Consider the following 26716-nt stretch of genomic DNA (forward strand, 5'->3'; position numbering starts at 1 on the left):
TTGCTATCGACGCACACGCAGCTCTTTAAATGACCTGTTCAAGTCAAACGACTTCGTGCATCAATGAATTTTTTAGCGAACAACCCACGATACTCTTTAAAATTCTACGATCTATTCCGAGAAAAAAGAAATATTTATAAATATGCTGGCTGAAATGAAAACATCAATATAATAAAATGATGCATCGATCAAGGCAAGAAACCGAGTTATTGCGAATTTATCTCGACATATTTGTTACGGAAATGCAATTTATTCTCGAAAGCTCTGTGCGCACGTGATTGTAAAGAATGAAATTATTTGCCTTGAGAAAGAAATTTTACAAGAATGAATAAATATATGTTGTTTTTGCATAGATAACTGTGGCAAGCTCCGTAATATCATTTTTCCGTGATAGCTTTTACTCAAAAATTTCTATCGAAACGATTGAAACGTGTTGTTTCATTTGAGAGACGCATTTAAAAATGAACACAACTGATGCTGCACGTAAATATAAAATTCGCAACACGGCAATTTCTTCGTTCTGAATGCAATATCGTCAGCAGATTTTTCGAATAAATACGATACGTATAATAAAAATATATTTTTCCGCGCAATTCAATTTAGTCAGTTTAGTTTCTCTAAATATTTAAAAAGAAGACTACGGCACACAATTATTTTGATATTTTTTTGTTTATATACTTATTGTTTATATTACTTATTATTTATTATTTATATAAAATATGAATTTTTTAAACTATTTTTATATTAAAAATATATACAAAACTTTAAAAATATTCTTTTAATTTATTAAATATATATGAGAAAAAATTTTGAAATAAAATATTAGTAATGTTAAATATTTATATTGCAGCTTATACTGCAGATATTTATAAAATATATTTATCTTAATATATCTTCTTGAATATTTCTTCTATATTTAATACATTTAATAATTACAAAATTTATACAATAAGCACATTTAGCTCTTATGAATAAGTAAATTAAATATTTTTAGTTATTAATCAAAATTTATAAGAAAATCTTTTTATTTTGTCAAATTACAGATACTGTTATATTATTACTGAATTACAGATAATTAACTTCATAATATTATTGTTATTTGTATATGAGATTGAATTAATTCATTATTAAAAAAAGAATGTAAACAATTTTTTCTATTAAAAGCTATTTGACTTAGTATTTGACAATAATAAGATGCGACTACAGTGTCGGTTCACTTTGTATTGTAGTATAATTACTTTATTAATTCTTATTCATGAATTAACAAGTTTTTTCATATGCGTACATACATTTATTTTTGATGTCACATATAAAAAAATTATAGTTATGCTAAATGAACAAATTTCTATTGAAAAAATAACGTCGATGGAATGTAGATTCCACCAGGCTCAATCGATGAGCGAATATTTTGAAATATATCTCTCCCCAGGGATCAGAAATCAACTACGATAATATCATGGCACGGGTTGCCTTGTCGGGATTTCCGGCAAACTCTGCCTGTCATATCCTTTCGTTTTCTATCACTCCTAAACCGATGCGTTTGGATCACGTATATTATATCTGATATATATATATATATAACAAAGATTGGGAGATTTTTTTTTGAAACGTCCAATTTATATATATGATATATATATATATATACGTTAATAAATACATAATTTCACAGAATGTATTATTACAGTTAAAAACATGCCATCAGAATGTTTATGTAAATGAAAATATAAAACAGAATTTCTGATTAAATCAACTGTAAATTGTCGCAATCGCGTCATACGGTTGTAGCACCATTATAATTATTTGCAATATTGCAGCAACCGATGACATATGTTGTTTTTATTGCCGCAGTAATGAGTGCGATTACGGGTAATCCATGATTTTTATCCATGAGATATGAATATTAACAAATACTCTCGGATTATAATTATTCTGCGCTTGCATATTACAGAGATTCGTAAAACAGCGGTTCCCAAATTGTGTACTTTTCGTAATAACGGAACAACCATAAATCTGCAAAAAAAGTAGATTAAATACATTTTTTTTGGAATTTATATGAATTTATTTTACAAAGAATTTACATTACATCTCTTTTTTTTAACAAAAATGTTTTGAGAGTAAAAAATGATATTGAAATATATGAAAAGATTATGATAAATTTTTTTATAATCTAAAAAACAAATATGCTTTAAAATTAAAATTTGAATATCCTTAGATTTATGGGAATACCGAGCTTGACGTTCGTCACGACAGTGACGTAGGAATGTTTTATTTCTTTATCCCATTGCACCAGCAGCCATGCGTATTTGTACTCGTCGCAATACATATAGTGTGTCAAAAAAGTTTTATAAATGACAGAATTGCACTAAAACAGTCACGAATACATAAAAGTTCGCGAAAAAGCTTTAAAATATTATAAATCTTTTGCATAAGAGAAAAAATATTGAGACTTTGCACGACATATAACCTTATTATTATTATTGTATGATATATATATATATATTAGCATATTAAAAAATTAACTTATTATAATATAAAGTAATGGAGTAAGGTAATTGAGTAATATAAAGTAATTGAGTAAGGTACAAAACTCTCAAATATATAAATTTTTAAGACATTAACTTTAAACGATTTAAGCATCTTTAGGCAATAACATAATGATAATATTATCACTATTATTTCGTTATATATATGTATGTGTGTGTGTAGATATATTATATTGCATATATAACAGTTTATAAAAAAAAATAAAATATTTTTATGTACCTAAATCAAATATCTTTTGTTTTGTATAAATTTAAAAATCTTATATAAAGACAACTCTATAATAATTTTATATAAAGATTTTATATAAAGATCTGTCATAGAATTATACAAATATATAAAAAAAAGAGAAAGAGAAACGGACAGAAAGAAAGAGAGAGAAAATGCAAATTGGATGTATCTTCAGAATTGTCATGAAATGTTCTGCAATGGTTATGAAAAAATTTTTATTTATGAATGGAGAATGTTCATTTAGGAAGAAAAGAAGATGATATTTTGTGTCCTGACCTGTTGAGACATTTTAGAAAGAACGCTCAGCATCCGGCGCTCAAAAATCTTTGTTCACAACACAACGTCGCGTCTTGCCGTCGCGAAAAATCGTGACCGGGTTTTAACTTTTGAATCTCCGTCGAGATTCTGGAAATCTCTGATGGCGAGCAGGTTAAGATATATCTCCCGGTGGACCAGCCGTGAACTCTCGTCGATGTAGCCATCAGCGGGTGGATCTACGCGGAGAATCCGCGGACTGCGCATTTCCTTTTTCTTCGCGTTCCCCTGGAAAGACTTATGAAAGTAGGATTATTCTCCTATTTTCTTCTCTTAAACGCATTTATCTCTTGCACATTTAGCCTCATATTATATCATTTTATAGTATCTTGTATCCTGCTTTTAAGCGCCATTTCACTTATGCTTTATTATCTTGTTATATGTTGAAATACTCAAATAAGTCGTCAATTTTATTTAAAGTTTTTTTTTGTTTTTACACAAATACATGTATTTAAAATTAGTATCAGTATAATTGATTAGTATATCTGAATTATGAGAGTCAAAACGCGAACAAAAAATATATTTCTTATGTAAATTATAAATGTAATAACGTATTATCAAAAACAAGATTGAGAAAATTTATAATTCGAATATGATAGGCTTTCAATTTTTAACGTATTTAAGTCTATGATATAACGAAACGTAATACTAGTAGGCTACGATTTGATTTTCGATTTTCAGACGAAGGCGTTAGAATAGGGTACTACTCGATCAGGCTCCTTTTCGCGATATTTCCTTTCAAAGAAATTGCTTTTGCATTATCCCCTCTTCGTGATCATATGGAAAAGTTGCAATATGGCTATTTCGGTAGCCAATCGCGACAAAGGACGGTGAGATCCTTTCCGATTTCACTCGACCGCATTTATTTTTTTTCTTTTTCTTTTGCTTTCGCATCCCATATTTTCGCGCGTAAAAGCGACAAGAAAAATCCGTAAATTTGGTTTAGCGATCGACTCGCGCCCATCTCGAGCCTTGAATTTTCACCTTGCCGTCACGATATTGCATTTCCAATCGACTGTGTGGGAAATTCAATGTGATCCTGTGGGGATTGAACGCTTAAATGTGTCTGCATAGGTAACACAGGAACAGGAATCGCGCGCCGTTTAACCATTTTCGTCTTTCTCTCTCTCTCTCTCTCTCTCTCTCTCTCTCTCTCTGCCTTTCTCTCTCCTATTCCCTTTTGATGCTCGATTAAGATGTCTGTACCCCTGCGAATAATGAGCAGGAAATTGTCGATAGTGATGTTCCCCGTTTGTGTCAAAGTCGCGGTTAGTAGACACTGCCGGAAAAAGACCGAGAACTCGGTTCTATTAACGATTAAATTTGCAATTATATCGATTCTCGATTTTTCTCTTTGTTTTCCTTATTTATACTTACAAGCCACAAAAGTATTTTTGTTAAAACAGAAAGACAAAAAAAAAAGAAAAATTAAAAATGTTAGAAATTATATAATTTCTAACATTTTTAATCTTTCTTTTTTCTAAATCTATATATATATGATTTATATAATTAGTCTGCGGAAAAAATAGTCCCCATATCACTCAACAAATATCTTTGTGATCAATTTTTTTTATTAATGATAATTTATTTTTATTGTGATAATTTATCATAAATATTGAAATGTTTCACCTAATATATCGCTAAAATAAAAACTAACAGTAAGAAGAATATTAATGCGAATAAATAAAGTATTCCACGAGTTGAGATATTTGCGGAAAACTCATGTTATACTGCATAATGCGGCTTTCATTACGGCCGCGTTGCATTACGCACTATCGTAACAGTGTCGGGTTAATATCCACCCGCTGTGGCAAACTGATGGACCGATCCCCTCCAAACATCCCTATCGCTTCATTGCGACGCGCAGTGCGGCGTTGCAGCCGCATGCACTATCGGGTGCAATGTCCTTACCGATGGAAATTGTTCCACTTTACGGTCGCGCCGTCGAAGGACTCGCCGCCGCCGGGATGGATCGTTGAGGGATGATGCACTCTCTTTCTCTCTTTCTCTCTCATCTTTTTCATTGAATACTTCGTTCTTCATTTCCCGCGAACCACGAATACCGATGCGCTGTACGATCGATGCTCGCGTGCTGTCATAGCGGTTGTCTGCATCCGTGCTTCTTTTATTACTGCACGGATGCGAGATACGGATGACTGATTTATCGAGAAGCATCGTGCGAGAAGAATGACTATAGTTTCCCCCCAGTCATATTTCGGAAGCCTTTGAAGAGTTCGAAGGGTTTAATAACCCTTCGGAAACCCTTTGATAAAAAAAAATATCTCTCACAAAAAGATCAATATTATATATATGTGTATATAAATATGAAAGCAGATTTTCGTGAATTCGTGCCTTTAGAGAAAAACGATATTCTGTACCTTGTAACATTAAGCAGTCGTCGACGTGATGGTAAATTTTATTCGAGATTACAATCATACCCGGTAATTGAGCAACGCAGCAATTTCGATGAAAATTTATCATCCCGGGATTGAATTCGCTAGCCCCGTTTCTACTATATTTCTCGACATTGCTCCTTTAAAAGAGAGAGAGAGAGAGAGAGAGAGAGAGCGTCATTTCCTGTTTTCTAAATTATTGCTCGCAATCTCTCCGCTGCCTTCATGAATGCGTGCCGGTTCTCCTTCCCTTCCCTTCTTCTCTTCCCACTGTATTGAATCGCAAACAATGATTTTCCTCACGTAGCTGCATCTCCGGGCATACAATGCGAGGAATTGCAGTGATTGCCAGCTTTGTACTTTGAACGCTTTTCCGCCCGCCTAACGAGAAGACCACTGAGAAGAAGAGAGATTTCCGCGGACACACGCGACGCGTTCGCATTAAAGTGTCAGTACGCGACCGGAAAGAAGTATTCGATCTATCTTTAAGGAACATTCGCCATTTTATTCGATGGAGCACGTAGCTCATGATTTAAATGACCATACATATTGATTTAATCCATATAGAACTTTATGTGCCTTTAGAAACATGTAATAAACATATCTTAGGCAACAATGTTTTCTATAACAAACATAGTAAAAAATATTATATATTTATATTCTACGTTTACATATATATATATATGTGTGTGTGTGTGTGTGTGTGTGTGTGTGTGTGTGTGTAAATATTTAAATCAAATTAAGTATAAATATAATAAATGTAAATTATAAATCTAATATTTCTGTTATATTATAAATATTTAAAAATTTGCCATAAATATCTAATATTTCTGTTAAATATATATTCAATATCCATTAATGTATACACAATCATATTAATGGAAATATAATCTCTTTTTTCCATTAAAAACATACATACGCTGGAAATCAGTTTGCCCTACACAATATATACTTATTATATAAAAATAATATCGACGCTTCAACATTTGTTCATTTTGGAGAAATTGACAATCTACACATATGAATCGCTAATCCATTTTTTTCAATAAATGCATTATTTACCATTTAGTGTTCAGTGAACAGTAGTTTATCGATTGATGCAAAAATCTGATAACAAACCTGATACAATGAAAATAAAACTAAATTTATCGGTATCAATTTTAACCGCAATCAACAATGAAATTGAAAGGAGAATACGCTTAAAATCTATAACTATAACAAAAAAACATTGCGAGTATAGTGACAACAAATAGTATCTTTGATTCAAAACACAAAACAATTTATTTAAATTTTATTTTTAAAAGGCTTCTTGTCAGAGCTATAATTAACAATTGACAGGCATCTTTTTATTTTTTATATTTACATCTATAATTAAAGAAAGAATAGTTCCATTAACTATCTGTTAAAAGTCCCTCTGTACAAGTCAAATGTAAATAAACGAGTCTAGATAAAGAAGCAATTGCCTTTTATTTACAATTTCAATTGTTTTTAATAATTAATTAATTTGTCAAAGTACCGCGTAGCAAACCGATCATCGATTTATGATATTTCTATATCAGAAAGAGATGCACACTAAGAGATGTGACAAAAATTTATCACGTTTGAGCACTTTCGAGGAAGATCAAAATCATCATTTATGGGATGATCGAAAGATAAGAGATAGGGTTCGGGGTTGTGACACCGTCACGCCTTACTCAAGTCCTTTTCCGAATTACGCAGTTGGTTCACGAGTGTCTGTCATCAGTGAAGGACACATATACACACATACACACAATCTGTACGTCTATCAACCAGAAGCGGTTGACCGCCTAAAGCAAACCATTTCGGACTCGGCAGGCGATTTCAACTCCGGGAGATCCGCGGTGTGACACGGGTTTCGATCGGCCGTCAACATCGTTCGATTTTCCGTAATAGGTCCTGGCGTCAAACGCTCCCACGCAAGCCCCTGCTGCAGTTGCCCGATTACGAACCGCCCCGGAACTACCCTACGATTTTACCTCCCTCTCTCCCCTTTCTCCTCTTCCTGCGTCTCTGACGCTATTCGATGACCAGCAATTTTGTTCCTTTCGTTTGCAACCGGTGTGGTTGTTATCTAATTGAGCATCGGTACGATCGATCGCATTTAAGCGTGCGAAAGTTCAACATAATTAACCCTCCGACCTGTAATACGATATTTTTCATCGATGTGAGGTAACATCGATCTACTGAGTCGACTTTTTTTTTTCAATTATCTCTGGTAGAGAAAAACGGTGTAAAATATGAATTTTATTTCTAAATTCTTATAAAGCACATTTAAGTGAAAATAAAATAATAATTAAGACGAAAGATATTTTTCAAAACAAGAGAAAGAATTCTTTAATAAAGCATTCTGCAAAATCTCGAGTTTTACCTATATATTCAAATAGCACATTTCAAATTAATCAATGCAAGATATGTAATTAGAGACAGAAATGTGATAGCTAAAAAAGGAATCATATTCTTTAAAGACAAAAGTTTGATATAAGCATCTGTTTTTTCTTATACTTCATTTTGATGGAAATCTTTTTGCGCACAATTTTTAATATCTTTTCATTTTCTTTGGAATAGTCTATTAATTAATATATTCATATCGAGTAATAAAAAGCTTCATTATTCCAGTTTCAGTTCAATGTTTAATAACGGCGTTTTTCGTCCATATCTTAAATTACCTGTCTCCTTAACGCGTAACGAACGACTGCGATTAAAGCGCGGAATGCGATTATGTGGTAGCTACCTTTGTAGACATGGATTGTAAGAACGGCTATCGCGTTTCCTTCATATAAGTTCGTCTGGACAAATGACGATATTCTTCTCCTTCGCGGTTTTGTCTGCAAGTGTATACATTGCTGTAAAACCCTTTTATTACAGCAAAAACCAGAGCCCGGTTTTTAGCCATGGTGCACATTGTCCCGCATACTTCTTACTTCTCCGAAATGTCATTAATTTAGCCCATGCATTTTTCTTTCGCGTACATTATTATAATTATAAAGAATATCACACGTGCAGATTAGACAAGTTACACTCATCACCACTCTGTTTCAATGACAGTTTGAATATTATTATTAAAGAATCATAAACTTTAATTTGTGTATGTTGATACTTTATCATACGTACAAAATTTATCTGGAATGAATAGAATTATCATCCAAAAGTCGTGTTTAACAATATATGTAATTTTCATTCCACATCGCGAAAGCAAGCACTGGAAATTGTATATGGAATCATGCGGTCCATCACCCGGTACGATTCCCATAAAGCAATCCGCGTTATCTTCCTCACGGTCAGGAATGCGGGATAGACGAGCCATTTCTGCGTCTACTGAAACGTACCAGAACAAACAGCATAGAACTTCCCTCGATTATCGCGGAATTTCAATAGCCAGTTTCCGTTGTCGGCGACCGACACCTATTCCAACATCGGAGACGGTTCCTAATGCATTTGATCGGCGAACAATCCCGGCGGAACACGGCGTCCCTTCACGGCGCGATTTATAGGATTGAGAATCACCGGCGATGTCGTTCGCACGCGTTTCGATACGTCAAACTTCTCCCTCGCGATTTCTTCTCTCGCGTATTTTTCAAGAGAGAGAGAGAGAGAGAGAGAGAGAGAGAGGAGCGCGCGAAAGTGTCGCTCGTATATCCATTTCTACTGTGCCGTCGTTGAAGATGACGAATGTGTCAGTTGTGCGTCATCAGCATCGATCATGAAATTTATCTTGTGATTTCCCGCGGGACACTTTGGGAAATTATCGGAAATTTTGTCCCCTCGCCGTCTAAAGTTTTCGAAAATAATTCGTCGAACCGAAACGGTCGCGAACGATCGACCGAGGACTCGTTTCTGCTTGGCGGTTTGACAATCTCCCAACGGATCCGTAGAAATTCGCTTTGTTTATCGTGCAAACGGATACGAGTTTGCCAGTCGCTACTCTGATTTTCATCGACGATCTCTCATCTTGGTGCAATTGGCACATAGAGCCTGGATGTGTCAACGTCGACATTTCATATGTTAGTCGAACAAATTAATCTTTTTTTCCCTATATTTATCGAAGAAGATGCTTCAAATCTCGCAGAAATAAAACTTTATTTGACACAAAACGAGCACATTTATTTTTAGTTAACAGTAGACAATTCTTCTATATAGAGAATTTCATAAAATCTGATCAGCTACTGTTGTTGTTATAAACTGAGAAGCATAAAATAACAAATGATAAAAAGCCGATAAAGTGCAAAGCATTGTCGAACGAGATTAGCATCAAAATAATCACCGTGATCCTTCGAGCATTAACTTATAGTTTAAATGAAAAATAAAATATTAAAGTACTGAAATTACAAAATACATCGCAACATTGAGAAAGTCTCTAATACAACAACGGCCTCCACATCATTATTTAAAAATGAAAAAAATAATTGTTTATCATTCTAGTGTTTTTTAGATTAAAAAAATTTTTGAAACATTGCGTTTTCTTTGGGCTATATACAGATTTATGTACTTAGCCGTGACTATTTTTCGTCGCGTCTAATTTTATACATACATTCTATCTACGTCCATATATTATACCACCATATTCAATATACATATACCATTCTATTCATGTTTCATTACTCATTTTATGTATAATTTCGCCAGTCAATGACCCAAACCGCAATACAGTATCAATACCAATATCAATAACTCCTACCAGCGCGTCGCTAATCGCGGACGGTCTATTTATAGCTATTCACCCTCCCGATAAATCGATCGACCTGCGAGTAACCACACACCTGCACACTACTGTTACCTTTCCCTCCTCTCTCTCTCTCTCTCTCTCTTTCTCTCTCTCTCTCTCACACACTACCTCTCTCTCTCTTCCTTAACATTTGTGCGTTCGCTCTGCTTCGCTTCGAGAAACCGAATTTCTCTGAATCTAATGGTTCATCGAGCTTAAGTGCCGACCAAGTCCACGCAAGCGTTTCCTACTGTCGCTTCAACCTTCCCCCTTCTATTCTCCTATTTCCACAAGCACCCTCTCCATTCTTTGGGTCAGCAGGATGAATGAGCCGAGCAAAGTGCACGCCGGGAATGTCACCAGCTTTCTACCCCTCCACCGCTTCTCTACCACCCCGTTGCAGCCCCGCGGCGCAGACTACTCGCGTCGCCCCTCCCACGGCCAAAAATAGCCAGATCCGCTGACGTCATTGATCTGTCGTCCTCGTCGCCGAGGACGAAACTATCCCCGGAACCGGCCGGGGTCGATGAGCGACCGGCGGTATCGTCGACCGGGCAAGTATTGACGGCCACCGCGAGAATGTTACCGTTACATTTAATATCGTAACACGTGGTACGCAATTTCCACGATTGCTCTCGATTTTAACGCATCGCGTTGAAATAGATGAAAATCGCGATTGCAAGCGTCGCAAAATTTCAGGCTCAATATTCTCAGAATACTAAAATGTCTTCGTCGTAACTTTAACTGAACTCTATCAAAAATTTTGCCCGAGTACGAGAATCGAGGAACGAATCTGAAATTTATTTAGGGGTTGACCGCGCGTCTTTCTGATGAAAGCCATTCTTTACAACTAACGTCGACCTCAACGGCGACGTCGTCCGGGTCGGCGTTTCCGGCGTCGTCGCACGTCCCGCGGAAAAGCGAGATTGCGCCCCTTTGTTTTATGAATGGCGATTCATCGCGCCGATGCCAGTTGTCGGGTTATTCCGAGTTCCTTCTGCACGGTCTTTCGCTTCCGTCACGAAGGCCTTCAACCATATATACCTCTCTCCTCCCTTTTTCCTCCCTTGCGCGCATGATTAAGTTGCTCGTTTATATTTCTCTATGTAAAGCGAGACAAAATCTGTTACCATCAACGACTCGATCTGTCACCCGCATACTCCGCGATCTCTTTGGCGATCCAAATTTCTCTTGCTATTTTATCTCCCCGGCTTCTCATTCTTGCTACCTCTCGCCTTTGTTATATTGACTAAGCTAATTATTACACGCTTCTACATCAGAAGATGTTGTTACAGACCTATTACGTGCTTAATTTCTAACAACTTACTGCTAGTAAATTGAAATTAAAATCTGCTTTTATAATTAGCTATACGATTTGTCTAAATGAAATCGAAAAAAAATTTTGCATAAATTGTACGTTTAATAATTCTAAACAATTATTACGTTTGACAATTCCCAAAAGTTTTTGATTTTATTAGAATATATGTATATATAGAATCTTGATAACACACAGTGAATATATAGGTACGTTGTTTTGAGAACTATTGCCAAACTCTGCCGCCTAATTTTTTTTCTCACACGCGCCAGCGAAACGTGTTGTACGGATGCGGGCTCCATTGACCGCGAAACTTGCCGGCTGCGGGATGCTGGTGTCGGTGCAGAAGTTGGTAAAATGGAAACTCGGTGACCGAAGTTCCGGCGCGATTAAAGGCTGCCGTAAACGTACCCGTCTGCGTCCACTGCGGTCTGTGGATTGTACGGTTTGTTGAACGCGGGCACGTACGGCCGTATATTCGCGGATATATCGCCAACAGCAGATGGATATCTGGCGTCTGGCAATTTTGTCTTTGTCAGATCGAACGATCCAGAGAGATTAAACTGAACGCGACAGTTCTATAGGCTTAATAATTCCGAGGTTGTTGCCTATATATGTATACATACCTCGAAACGTTACGTGTATATTCGCTGGCAACGCGCGCCTCACGATCCTATTAGCGTTCGAGATTCGGCGCAAACATTGCGTATAGTTAATTTTGAGACTTGCCTATATACATCTGCAATATACACATTATTCAAGAGATAGAGAGAGAAACAGGCAGATAGACAGACGGATAGAAAGACAAACATTACGAGAAAAAAAAACATGTGAGAAAACCAGTTCTTTAAATGCATATACAATTGAATAGCTGTTTTGAATATCAGAGTTTTTCTCTTGTGTTCTATATAAATATTTATAAAATCGTATAAATAAGCAATTCAACTAAAACAGATTTTACGAAGAAACTTTTTGTTTTCGTATTTTTATAAAAAAAATGTTACGCAGGCAAAATCTAATACACAAATAATCATATAAAACGCAACATTTGTTTATCATAAAGACAAATGTGTAAGATTCTTCTTATTCTTGTTCTTGTTACGTATATAAAACGTAATGGTGCAATGGAACGAGAAAGATAAAATAAAAACTAGTGGGAATCGCATTAAATTACAACGGATTTGTTGTATAATGAAATTGTGTAAGCTTCGTTGAAGTGGTGGGAAACACGAAGCTTCATGCGTTTGAACGAATTTCGCACGTTATTCCCTCTCGCAAAAGTCAGACCAACTTTGAGAATTCACAGTTAATTTGTAACAGGAGGAATCTGTTCGGAAGTTCTACTTCTCAACCTATGTTCTCATCACGCCATTTAACGTCAACATTTCGCTTTACGTAAGTACGTTTATGTCGTTCTATCATCAATCAGAAGTGTACCGTTAAATTGTTCATATTGCGTCTCTTTGTTACATTGATCATCGCGAATGACATATGATGCTGACAGATAACGATATTTTCTTATATAGAGATATAAAAATGTTGTGAGGAAAATTGAGATTACGACTTTAGCATCGCTGATATTAAATTAAGGAAGATATTAAATTTTATTTAAAGAAAATTAAAATTTATTTTATATCTTATTTATATTTATTTTATATATCTTGTTTACAGTATCAGTACATATTTGCCAAGATATTTACTTATTTCTAAAGAAGTAATTTATTACAGTTTGTTTACTTGATAAAAAAAAGCAAAATTTTTTAATTTTTTATTATTTATTATTAAGTTTGAAATATCGTAACCAGTTTTTGTAAGCGCTTAAGAAAAAAATGTACTGCGTAAATTATTTTAAAAAATTCGAAAACAGAGAAAAAAAGTCGCGAAAGATGTGAATAAAAATTTAAAAAGCGTCCACGCGCAGGAAACACTTGTGTGTCTCGAAACACATCGAAAGTTCTAATGACTACTCGGTTCACAGCCAAACGGATTTTTCTGCTCGCTATTAAATAAACTCTAATATCTCGAGCCGACGTTCACGGCACGTCAGCGTGCGGGGTACATGTTTTGGTCCCCTTTTCTTGCCCGATAATCAAAGACCTTCCGCAGTTCGGTGGACAAAGCAAGCACGTACTTTACAGGGGTGCAATGGGCATCCCTGAGCTCCTTTTATAGTTCTTTCACGGTAGGAAGAGAAGAGTTAGCTTTAAAAGAGAAGAGAAAAAGTGCGCAGATTGAGAAAAGTCCCAAACAAATTATCGGCTGACTCAGTATAAGCAAGTATTCAAAGTACAAAGTAATAACGAAGTATAAAGATCTAATTAATACTTGATATTTACTTGGGAAATATAATGTGTGTTGTTAAATTATTCGATTGTGTGTTGAATATGATTGCGCGAAATATTGCCTTACACAAACGCGATTCGAGATTAGAGGGCACAAATTTTCAAACGCGTGTGAAAAAGTTGAAAAGGAGGATACGGTTTTGGAAGGAAGAAAACGCTGATAAAATTCATTCTATGCAGCTCTGGATAAGATTGAATTGAAAATTCAGATCCATTCCAGTCACGGTGGAAGAAACGGATTAAGGTACAACGCGACTCGATCGTACGTACGACTGGTAGATTATTTCATGGAAGCACGTAACTCTCTATCTTTCTCCCTTTCTCTACCGGAAAAGCATCTAGCGCGTGAATTCTTGTTCGTCCTGTGAGAAATTCTCGCGAAAAGGGATTTATACGGCACTTCCGATAACGCGCCAGGCACGATAGTTAGCGCGAACTCGCGAAATGTCTATTAAGGTTATAGGATTCAACGAATAGGATCGAGATGCAATAGCGCGCGATACAACGATTTACAAGGTAAATTGCGCGCGAGGTATCATTTTTCATCCTTTCAACGTCTGCAATTCGTGGAATTACCGGAAGAAATATTCTTGACATTTTGCAATATAGAGAAACATTTCAGAAACTGATCAAATTTGTTTTTATACTCAAACAGGGTTTTTTTTTGCCTTTAGGCAGATTAATTTCGATAAATCTAAAATTTAAATATAAAATCTATCACATAATTAATAAATCAATAAATGAAATCTATTTAAATATCATCGCAAATAAAATTATCGGAATAAATTAAATAAACCTCTCTCTCTTTCCGATTAGCGACTAAAATGAATATATAGTTGACGGAACATTAGCATGTTATGCCGGGATGGTGGCGTAAAGGAATAGTAATTATGGGTTTTTGGAGCAATCATACCTAGTCTGGCAATCGCTATCGGCAATTGCCAGGGGAAGTAAAGAGCCTAATTCTCTCTAATCCCAATGCAGCTTGGTATACCTTGATGCCGATTACCTTAATGCTCTAATTACATATGCGTACACCATTGGCGCGTTCTCGGTCCAGCAGGATTAGATTTTCGTTTAGGCAAATCGCCCTATTTGACTCCAATTTCTACTGGCGTTAATCTTCTAAATTATACGTTACAGCCGTTATTCGTGTACTCACATCCAATCGATAATGTCAAAAATTTACTGCAATTTATTACGGATTATTCCGCAAGACCGCTACTCTAACGCTGCTCCTGCGTCTGACTATACGCAGTCTTAACTACTGAGACGAAGTATTCGTGTAATATTCAATCGATGCGGGATGACGATCAAAGCAAATAAATAAATGCTGATTTCTATAGAAGGGAAATATTTTCTCAACTTTAAAATATTCAGCTTATCATAACTGTATAATAGAATTTTAAATTAAACCTTGAGTAAAAGACGGCTTTGTAAAACAACGGTATTTTATTTTTATTTGGTATGTACGCACGGAACCTCCGAAATGTTTAATCCATTTGATACACTTGAATGAAAACAAAACTGGAACAGTGTTTTTGTTATTCTCGCAACGCGTGGCATCTGGCATCCCGCGTTGAGGAAGGGGAAGCAATAACATACATATGATATAAACACGTATTATACGAATATAAAATCAGTCGCTAAGCGAGTGCCGAAACAACATCACGGCAGTGATACGTGAGTATAACTTACACATTGGGGAAAGCGTCGAGAATGAAACCCATAGCGTACAAAAAAAACGTAAGAAGTAAGGATACACTTTTTAATTTTTACTGCTTCTTTTACAAATTTATTCATGTGTATTTTACAATTTATTCAATATTTAATATGAATTGTAATTGATTGATTTGCTTTTTGCTTTCGTCTTTTTGTATTATTTACGTTTTTTGTATCCCATGGAGATAATAAATGTAAAAGTGTAATTGCGATATCATGATATTCTTCTTATATTATAATCTTGAAATTAAATAGGAATAGTCATAAAATGCCATAAAAGTTTGAATACTTCTATTATTGAATTAATTTATATTATTCTATTCTTGTGTATTATTATTAAAAATTCTTGGAATTTTTTTAGTAACTTAGGAATATTAAAATTATTAATTTTCTGATGTATCGTAAATGAAAAATTAATTTTAAATCGATTAAGAGAAATTTACAAATTCAGAGCAGACTCTTTTCTGTTGATGAAAAGTCTGCAAGAACTCTGAGGAAATTGATATTTGTTTCGTTAGACATGATATAACAGAGTTGAAAATAATCTGATATTACATGATATAGTTGCGAGGCAAACGAATTACATGATTGATTTGTTGTTGGCTTGGTCGATTAATTCATAGTTGCATATATTATTATTTAGATAATCGAATAATTAAATAACAATTGTATTGATTATTTGCATTTACTTATCAAAATTTTTCTATTATTTCTATTATATAAACCTTCACACAATGAACAAAGAGAGAGAAAATTTAAAAGAAAGATAAACAAAAGAAAAAAATATTTAAAAAATCGTTATTAATTTTATACACATTAATTTTCTGGAATCAAGTTTGAACTTTTAGATTAATATTCTAACAGGCAGACTAAACACACACAATTATGCCACTGATATTTTTCTTTAAAATATACATTACGGTTAAGAATAAAATTTCTCGGATTTTTACGATAATCGGACTCGCACATCATGAAAAAATTTGAAGCAAAAATTTAAAGTTGCCTCTCACGTAACCAATATGGAGGAGCTTTTCGCGCACGTGTACGTACGGGAGGGAACAGGTGATAGTAAACGACACTCGTGGTTCGGTGTAGTAGATATGCATACCAAATCTCACCGATGCAATTTCGAGTAGGGATTTCGAGACCTCCCTCGCTGTCTGTGTTCTTTTTACTCTCATTTCCGTCCATGTTTACCTTGACTCGTGGCTTTGAACGTTACATTTCCCCGATGTAAGAACTGCAAAGACCGAGAAACCGCGGCAAGTGAGTAGAGTACGTCTGGATTCAATATCTTCCTTTTATCTTCCCTTCTCGTTTTCTTTCGATGTTTCCTCTGCGCGCACCGTTTTCGCGCACAGTAAAATGTCGCTGTTGCAGAATGTCGAGAACGCGTGCAGATAAAGCGATCCGGCGCGAGTCGAGCGTTTCGCGCGGCGTTAAATCACCCCGCGTCAACCCCCCAATTCGTCCGCATTCATAAATAAAGCCGCCGCGTATCACGCTATTCGTTGGATATATCCGACTGCGGTGAGGAAGGGAGGGAGGGAGGGAATGGAATCAAAAGCCGTTTCCAGGCGAAATGTCGGAGTTACGACATTGGGGCGGCTGTATCAATTCCATTTGCGACACGGAAACGCAGAGAGATTCGGTTCCCATCCAATCCGTCGCGTTAAAATTCACTTTCGGCTGGCTGCGAGAGGATGAGCTTTGTTACGATTTGGCCTGACACATCCGTGTGACAAAACAAATTATTAGTAAACTTAGCGTGGCGTTAGGTTTAGATATTTACAAGGATTTTCTACGCAAATGGATAAAAGCACGAGTCGGAAAACTAACAAAGCTTACGCTAGAGATACCATGGATATCTCTACAGAATCACATGCAACGATGCGAATCTATCTCGCTGGATTGTTCAACAACACTGTTACGCGATGAACGCGTATGTCGCCGCCTTCTTGACACGAATAATCGCGATGCAAATGAGAAGGGTAATGTTCTCACGACAAAAGGGGGCGAAAGGAGCGCGACGTTCTAACGCAGCAGAGTAATTTAAATACTAATTTCCATGATAGAACACACGTTTCAATGTTACTGGATTAATAAAGGAGGTTCTACCCCTCACTGCTCGAATTACTGAAAGTTCCGACGAAACTTGAAATTGCGCAACCCGGGAGATCCGAATAAATAGAAGTTGCCGGTTTGGATTAAGCGTCGTATAATACAGCGATGCCGGGAACGACGTCGGGAGTATTACCTGCGTATGCATACATGACCAGGCAGGAAAGGAAAGGAATTAAGTTTGCACAAAGGAGTAAAATCCTCTTAATCCCGCTCAATGGATCCGAGAGATTATCCAGGTAACGAAGACCAGCCGTGCATTCCTTCCGCCGCGGAAAAATGTATGCACTTTCCGCGCTTTCCCTTCGACAAAAATCATTCGCAAGTCAGAGACTCGTAAAATGTGTCTCTTTTATTTTAAAAATACTACGCGCGTTACTTTTCCGAAAGAATCCGTGACGATTGTTTCGAAACTGAACGTGTTGTGTGAGGAAAAGGTATAATATTATACTTGCGCGCGGGTGGTTTGTATAATAATTGCGAAAAAAGCACGGAAATTCGAGCCGTGAAAGAATTGCCTGAAGCACATCGATGTAAATCTATCAAGCTACAGAATATCGCATTTCTTGCGCTAACAATGAGGAGAGAAAGTCTAGCTAATAGGGTAACTCGCGTTTGCATGACGCGCGCTCGTTCAGAATTCGGGATAATTAACGAGGCGGTGTTTCGCCATTAATTGGGCCGGGAGACTTTCACGAAAATTAATCCGCTCCAGGGCGCAATACACCCGTCGGCATGCGGCGGAAAGCAAAAGCAAAAGCGATTCGCAAAGGCTTGCAGCAAACTCCCTTCACCAGCCAATATAATTGCTCTCGTTTAATATTTGGCGAGTGCACACCTTATTAAGCTGCGAGAACGTGCAATCTGTCGGATATATATTTTTTTTTATTTTTATTTTTATTTGATTGAACAAGCTTCGGCGAAACTCATATAACGATCATATTTTTTGGACAAGCAGGGATCAGCGCGATGTTCGACGGTGACACGGCAATCAGAAACGAAGCGAGGGACTCATAAATGATATTGTGACAAAAGACTCAGGCTTAATGGAATTTATGTTGACTACAGGAGCAACTAAATTAATTCTATAGAAATAGCAATAACCGTAGTTATATTTCTTCATCGTTTGTGATGATTTATGGGAATAACACGAACAGTCTGCGCGGTGTCTTTCTTTTATTACGTGCAAACCATTTACAGATGCCGTTCATTAGAGGGAGTGCCTTGATCGAGTGGACTGAAAGGAAAGTAATGACGTTCCGGTAGAAGCTATCGGTAACATGGAACAAGGTCGTTAAGACCGCGTCTCGAGGATCCATCGATCTTCCGGAACCTCGTCTCCAACTGTCAGTTTCAGGTTGCGCGTTTGGACAGACAACGTCGGCACGTCGTTTAGGGATCAGAGTCAGAACTGACAAGAGGAAAAGAACAAAAAAAAAATGTAGTAATTTTTCAAGGAAAATTTGCGAATTTCTCGGAAAAAGAGGGAGAATTACTCGCGAATCATGCGCATGCAATTGATAATTACATTCTTTTCATATATATCTTTTCTTACAAGATTTTTCACACGCGCGTAGACGCTTTTTCTACTTATTGTTAATATTTTTCCTAGCATCTTCATTTCTTGACAAATTGATATCTGATTTTTCTATAAAGTTTGATTATTTGATTGCGACATGATGGAACGTTATGCAAAACTTTTGTAATATTTTAGAGATAATAGAAATTAGTTAAATTTCTTTTGAAAGATATGATTATTTTCAGGGTACAATAGCTATTTATCGTGTCGGTAGAAACTCTCTTTGGCGCGAAATAAGCGTGACTTCTCTGTTCTCTTAACAGAGCTGGAAACGAGCCAGAAATTATCACAATGCTTTGATCTCGTACCGACGCGCGAATCTCTCTTCATTACCCTTTAAGACTTTAAGACATTTGAAAGTTCCATCATTAAGTATGCAGCGAAAGACTTTTACGTTCGTTTCCACGTTGATGCACGATTTCAATGCGTCTCATTTTCATACGCAATGTCATTCTTTCATTTCTTTAAAGTGATGAAGAAAAAAATTAATATAAACTTACAAATAAAATAAAACTGTAGATTCCAAATATTGTTGAATATTTCATTGTAATATTTATTATCAATAATTCTCTGGAAGCGAATACCGTGGAATAGCATAATTATTTAATAATAAGTAATATTAATTAATATATTAATAGTAAGTAATTAGTTATTAACATACATATTATTAACACATACAGTCCAATATAATATATATATAAATTTACATTAATTTAGAGCGTATTTCTGCACAAATTCTCAGAATGATACATAACTATAAACAAATACAAATACATATAATTTTAGGAAATATGTATGTGTAAAAAATATAGTAATTTCTAGAAAAAAAAATTGATAATCTATTTCAATTCTCCAAAATTTCAATGTTACATACGATCAATATAATTTATTAGAGACTATAGATAAATACGTTTTCCATACTTGTAACGGCAAAAAATAAACTCATTGACATTACACGAACGTAAAAATCTCAGTGTCGAAGACGTGATATCTCATACGGTTTTGATATTTTATACGGTGAGTTCCGCTTGCGCAAAAGCGTTCCAAAAAGGACATCGTCCGAATGTAACTTTACATCCCCACCAAGGGACGCTATCCTCGCAAACCTCGATGCCCAGACACGGTTCGACGAACCCGTTTGAAAAATAATCGAAGAGGGAGTATCGCGCGGTTGGATCACAGCCAAGGGTGCCCTCTCGCTCCTTTGATCGTTCCATCGGCCGAATCGGGCTGCTGTATATATTATCAATGTTGGTCTCTCTCTGTAGCCCGTCCTCATTCCGGATTGTACCATCCCGGAACGAAGCCCGGCAGCGAGACGCGAGGCGCGCAAGAGAAACGGGAATAAGTTAAATTGCGCCATCCCCGAGAAACGCTCGAAGCGGGCACGAACCGTCGGACATGGGCTGGAAGCCCATTTCCGATAGAAACCACCCCTCTTCCTTGTCACTCAAGTGAGGTGAAGCCAGCCAGCTCGGCGTCCCCGTTATATCCATTTTCGGCCAATTCCGGATTGCGCCCGTTCGTATCCGTTCGCGGGGATTCCGCCTGAATCACAACCCAGTCCGGCAGATACCACGGGATTGATTACCTTGCAGGTGTATATCGGAGATTGATCTGCGATCCCGGAACGGCAACTTCCCGAAACGACGACTATGCCGTTGTACGGAAAAAGTTAGATCGCTGCAGTGAACTCCGCACTGCGGATCCTTGGACCGCGTCGTGCATTAACATTTGAGCAGCTGAAACGAAAAAGCGGCCAAGTTCGGAAACTTGATACACTCTCTCAGGAGAGGCAAAAAATATACTTTATAAAATTTAAATTATACTCGATTAAACTTGATTGAAAGTTTTATATACCTATGTATTATAAAGATTATTTATGTGCATCTAAAGTACACACAGAGATTGAGATTTTATAATGGAGTTTACCTCTTCGGTGTATTTAAAATTTGAATTGGATTATATAATATATACAGTTTTAAAATAATATTAATAATAATTTAAAGTCCTTGATTATTAATACACTTTTTATACGAAAAAATAACTTTATTTTAACATATATAAATCATAAGATATGATCTATACGAAAAGACGAACGCACGAGTGCAGATGTATTCATATTCATTGAACGCAGTCGCTCAACGTAATCTGACAAAGAAACGCGTTCCCCCTTATTGGTTCCATTACTCTTTGCTTGCTCGATTGAATATCGATGATTGAATATTTAACGTTAGGAGAGAAATTGGCATTCGGAGACAGTTTGACGTTTCGTTTCTTGATATACATTCTTCATTCACTTATACCTATATTTATAGATTCTTAAAACGTAATACACGAAATTTAGTGATAATATCTTTACATCGTATTTAGAGAATTATTATATCATCTTTGTTGAAGATCATTGTGAGCGACGCAAAATTTATAACAATAACATCTTTTGTATATTTACTAAACTAATTATATCATAACTTTGTTGAAATTATTTACATGATCTGAACATAATCATATTCTGTATAATTTTATTCTACTTTTGTTTTATATATTTTTGAATATTTGTATTACAATTGAAACTGAATCTTTAGACGATCCGACACGAATACGATTTCTTTTACATAGTAAGTTGTCAAAATATTTGCTCTCTCAATTGCTGTTTGCCATCAAAAAGTTTAGCTGAAACTATCTACATAACGCAGCTTTTTCAAGTGAAAATACATCGTATCTCACGAAATTACATTTCATCACACATTCCGTACGACAGGCACATATCAGGCCATCTCTTTCGAAATTTATTACAATTTCTTTTTATTTTACATACTTGTATGCCAGTACGATACAAAAGAAATAATAATTAAAATGTCACCTACAGCTGCGAATTATTTGTGAGCAAAATTATTATAAAATCTTCAGGACATTTCGTATTTTGCATAAAATTAAACATTAATTAATTTATTATCTGTTAATTAATCTGTTAATTAATTTATTATCTGTTTATTTACAAAGTTATTTCTCATCTATTTTCATTTTTTCAATATTTTAAATATTATCTTTCGCCGCTATTATTATATTTAACGATATTAATTTTGATAATTTTTTTTCTCCAATTTTTCTCGCCGCAATTGAATGATTTATTCACATGAATATATAGCACCGAGATAAAATCGTCATAAAATTGTAACGGTATCTTAGTTTTCCGTTTGACTGCGTCACTATTGATCTGCGACCCGTGTCGCGATTGCAGGGAATACGTTACAATATCGCTATATTAACAAATCGCATCAGTGCAATGGTCTTCTCGTTGGAAAGATGGAAAGGAATGGGGATCGTGCAAGAGAGTTCCTATCTATCTTCGTTCGTTTTAATTAACTGATGGCAACGTGCCCTTTGCCGATAAAAAATTACTCGTACAAATCCTCTAATCAGTATAATTAATTCAATGAAACCAAAGAAGTGAGGTATTTTCAAACAACATAGAAAATACATTTACAATAATAACTGATAATAAAAGAATATTATTGTTAAATTATAATACTATAGGAAACTTAATTATTTTATTTGTCACTAAAGCTTTCTTTTCATTTGCAATACGATAATTCATTACATACAGTTTGCGAAGCCACATTCTCGTCGATATTTGATTGTATCAACTTTAATAAGCGAAAACGACCGCAAAGATTAATTCTTGTCGAACATTTCAGCGATATAATGGCATACTATCACGTTCGCGAATTGGAAAATAGAATAGTTTCATGCGAGGCTTTCGATGTTCAAATGATAATTGATTGAAATTGGAAACGTTTATATATGATATCATATATGCGTGATTAGCTTATAATGAATTAAGCTTTAATGCGAACGATCGTGTGACAGATATTACAAAATTTATATAAACATCATTTAACAATCAAGAAATAAAGATACTATAAAGAACGTGATTAGAACTCTCACAAATATACCTCATTGAGTTGTCTTGAGATAAATTGTAATAAAAACAATTATATATTGGTTGCAGCGAAGCTGGACGGTGTGAAGACATACATGAGGATGAGGAGAGTACCGAACCATTTGCAGGTGAAAGTTATCAAATGGTTCGATTATTTGTGGTTGACGCAGAAGTGCTCCGACGAGGAGAAAGCAGTGAGTTGTCTTCCAGGTAAGTTTTGGTTATATATTTAATATTTAAAAAAAAAAAAGCAATAAATTAATTGAGAAAAAAAAAGAAATACAAAAGATACATCTAAAAAATATATTTAGAACGACTTGTTTTATTATTTGGAGCAATTCGCGGAAAATATGCGCATAAATTTTTACTATAAGAAATTTACACAAAATAAATAATGTAGTTTTAACGCACGAAAAATATAATTATTTATTTTTATATGAATCATTTATCTCGTCCTTAACTTCTAATTATCTTTATTAATATGCAATATAGAGCACAGATGTTGGCGCAGATTTATTTCCATAAACGTGAGATATATGAAAATCTGGCCCGAGGCGCGAGAGATCATATAATTTTACGATATTTATATAAGTCTACACATTATAAAATCTACGCAAGTGCGCGAATAAGCTTTGCGCTATTTTATAAGGCTATAACTCAAGGAACATATAATTAATGCAACTTGTGCATCGTGTAAATTCTTCGGAAAACTTTGCATTTTTAACTGCAATTTATTAGTTAAATAACGGGGATTCTAAGTTACGCAAGGTGAATGTTTATGGACAGCAGTGAAATGATATCGCCGCCTTTCGACTGTGTTGGCATATATAATTTCACGGGAAACATTTGATCTCGCAACTGCTGGCAGGATCTGCAAACTAAAATGCGAACAAACCGACACGTAAGCAGGCTACCATATATACGGTTGCCAACATCGGTCGCCCTTTAATGCAACCGCGCGAGAGCAAATACGCTTGTACGGCAAATTTTCACCAAGTTGTTTCGCAACTAGACGCAAATAAAAATGCACGCTTTAAAAGTTTGCAGCTTATTGAAAAATTGATATTAATTCTTCACCTTGCATTAAATTTTCCTCTTGGTTTTTTCCTCTTGGTAGTTTTTATAAAAAATTTGCGTGTGACTATAATTTGCATAATAAATACGTAAACCCATTACTTTGTACGTTGAATATATTGTACACTAAAACTTGAACTTTACTGTTACTACGGCATATGTGAGTGTTATGAAAATACATGTGTGTTTTTATAACATAAATTTATATTTGCTGCTCAAATCGTATTTTTGTTAATGTATACTAATGTGCGTATGACTAGTTTCATTTACATGTTTATTCTTCGTAAATTTTAGAAACTGTTTTTTATTGCCTGCATAAAATTCGGATATATTTTTAAGCTGACTGTTAAAGACAACTCGATTATTGAAGATAAATGATATTACTGCTCGAAATTTACTACCAAAATGCTAATAAAGCGTAATAATAATTTTATTGCTCGTGATGCACTATAAGACAGACTGTATGCAACATAAAATATGCGCGATGTGTACAGAAGTGAATAACTTAGAAGGAACGAGAAGGACTTACGGGCTACACATAGGAAGACTTACGTTGAAATTTATTACACCAGATATATAGTGCTTAACGCAAAGTCAAACTCCCGCTAAGAGGAAAATTCTTAGTTTTCTCTCTAAGCTTTTGTGAACTGTCGAAAATCGAAATTTTGCTTTTGAGAGAACATCGATTAATTTTTTTCTATGCTCATAATAAACATTTTTTTATCGTATTAACATATTAAGCGATAAAATTTTCAATCTTTTTTTCATTATAATTACTCTGCTTACGATGAAAAAGAATCACCATAATAAAATGAACGGAAATTACATTACATTAAAAGTACTTTATGAATCTTTTTATTTCAACAAGAGAAAAATATATTGCATCCAACGGTTTATTACAGTCATTATAATACGCAAGAAATCTACTTTTAAACTCACATTTATCACTTTATTTAATGGCAAAGAATCGATATTCAAAGAGATAGTTAACATAACATGGTTTGGACCGCAGAATGTTAAAAAGGGAATGAATTGTTGAAAAGGAACATTATTATTTTACCGCCATGTGCTTTTCAAACGCATTTCCACGGTGAGTGCAAGAAACGAGCACCAGGACAACATTCTGGAAACTGTTTCGTTTCGTCGAACGACGCATTTCGCGACGCAATAAACCTGCCATAAGACGCGAGTTGTAAAGTCTCCAAGTGTAATGCACGGCATAACGGAGGGTTGAAATTGAATATTAGTGTGAGATGAAAAATTGTAGGCTATTATATCGCCAAGATTCTCGCACGTATACGTCGTTTGAGATGCGGCTGAAAACGCGAACGATAACGACTCAAAAATAATATCGGAAACTAATAACGTCGAACATTTCCGCATAATATCGACATTTCTTAGCGAACAAATAATGTGAAATTTTTATACTTTCTTATATTAAATTGCTTGCTAATTTCAAATTTTAAACGTTTTTTTTTTTTTCTTTTAATAAAGTTCTCGAATTTTTTGTTAATGTAAAATAAGTGAAGGATGATAAAATTTTATTTTAACAATAAGTCTAGCTAGTAATTATCAAAGTAGCATACATGCCAAAACAGGCGATACGTACATTTTTGTGCGACGATAATAATCGGATTACATCGACGCCCAGACGAGCAATTAGGCTACATTACGCGTTAATAACGAAGCATTAACGATCGCCCTACGACAAAATTGCACAGGCAAAAAATGCCACGTGCTCCGATACTTACAATACGTTGTGCTTGCGTAATCACAATTAACGGAACTTAATTTGCGGAACTTAGCGCTAATCCCGTATTACTACAATAACGCTAGAAATAGCATATTGTTGTGTGCACTTGTACAGTCGACATGCTTCTAGGTTAACTGCCAATTTCCGAGGCACATGTTGTTACTAATTGTATAGTAACAATGGTAACAATACTAAACTTTACTTGTGTTAATTAAAGATTCATGAGGTAAATATTGCTCTACAATTTGACAGTCGATATACATAGATCTTTTTTTTATTTTACGCTGTCGTTACAACTGCCACGGGAGTGTATAATTATTAATAACTCGATTTTTATAACAATAGGCGCAGTTAATCAGGCACATTCACTCGTTAATTTTCAGTTGAAAATATATTTGTATCGCGAAACAAAGTTGTAACAAGAGCCGAGTTGTTTGTCGGTATCATTTAAAATAATCAAGCTTCAAAACGAAATAAAACGAATAATTAGCTGACATATAATTTAGAGTAATAATTATTTGTCACGAAATATATATACATATATCCCGAAAACAACATGTAGATATTAAAATCAGAGAAGTTTTAGTTTTATAAGGAAAACTTACTTCTAAAAATTAATATAAATATCTTATCTATTTATGGAAATAATTATTTAGTGTTATAA

At 35.1% G+C, this 26716-nt stretch overlaps 1 protein-coding gene across 12 annotated transcripts in view; it reads left to right on the forward strand.

The window, feature by feature from the left end:
- Nucleotides 1-26716, forward strand: part of LOC140664565 (cyclic nucleotide-gated channel alpha-3) — a 159601-nt gene that overhangs the window by 115064 nt on the left and 17821 nt on the right. For all 12 annotated transcript variants that reach the window (XM_072889753.1, XM_072889757.1, XM_072889756.1 and 9 more), the window contains one exon: nucleotides 23295-23435. In XM_072889753.1, the coding sequence (XP_072745854.1) occupies nucleotides 23295-23435 (141 nt within the window). The remainder of the gene's footprint in view (nucleotides 1-23294; nucleotides 23436-26716) is intronic.

Source organism: Anoplolepis gracilipes, chromosome 4, assembly GCF_047496725.1.
Source record: "Anoplolepis gracilipes chromosome 4, ASM4749672v1, whole genome shotgun sequence".
Taxonomy (NCBI): domain Eukaryota; kingdom Metazoa; phylum Arthropoda; class Insecta; order Hymenoptera; family Formicidae; genus Anoplolepis; species Anoplolepis gracilipes.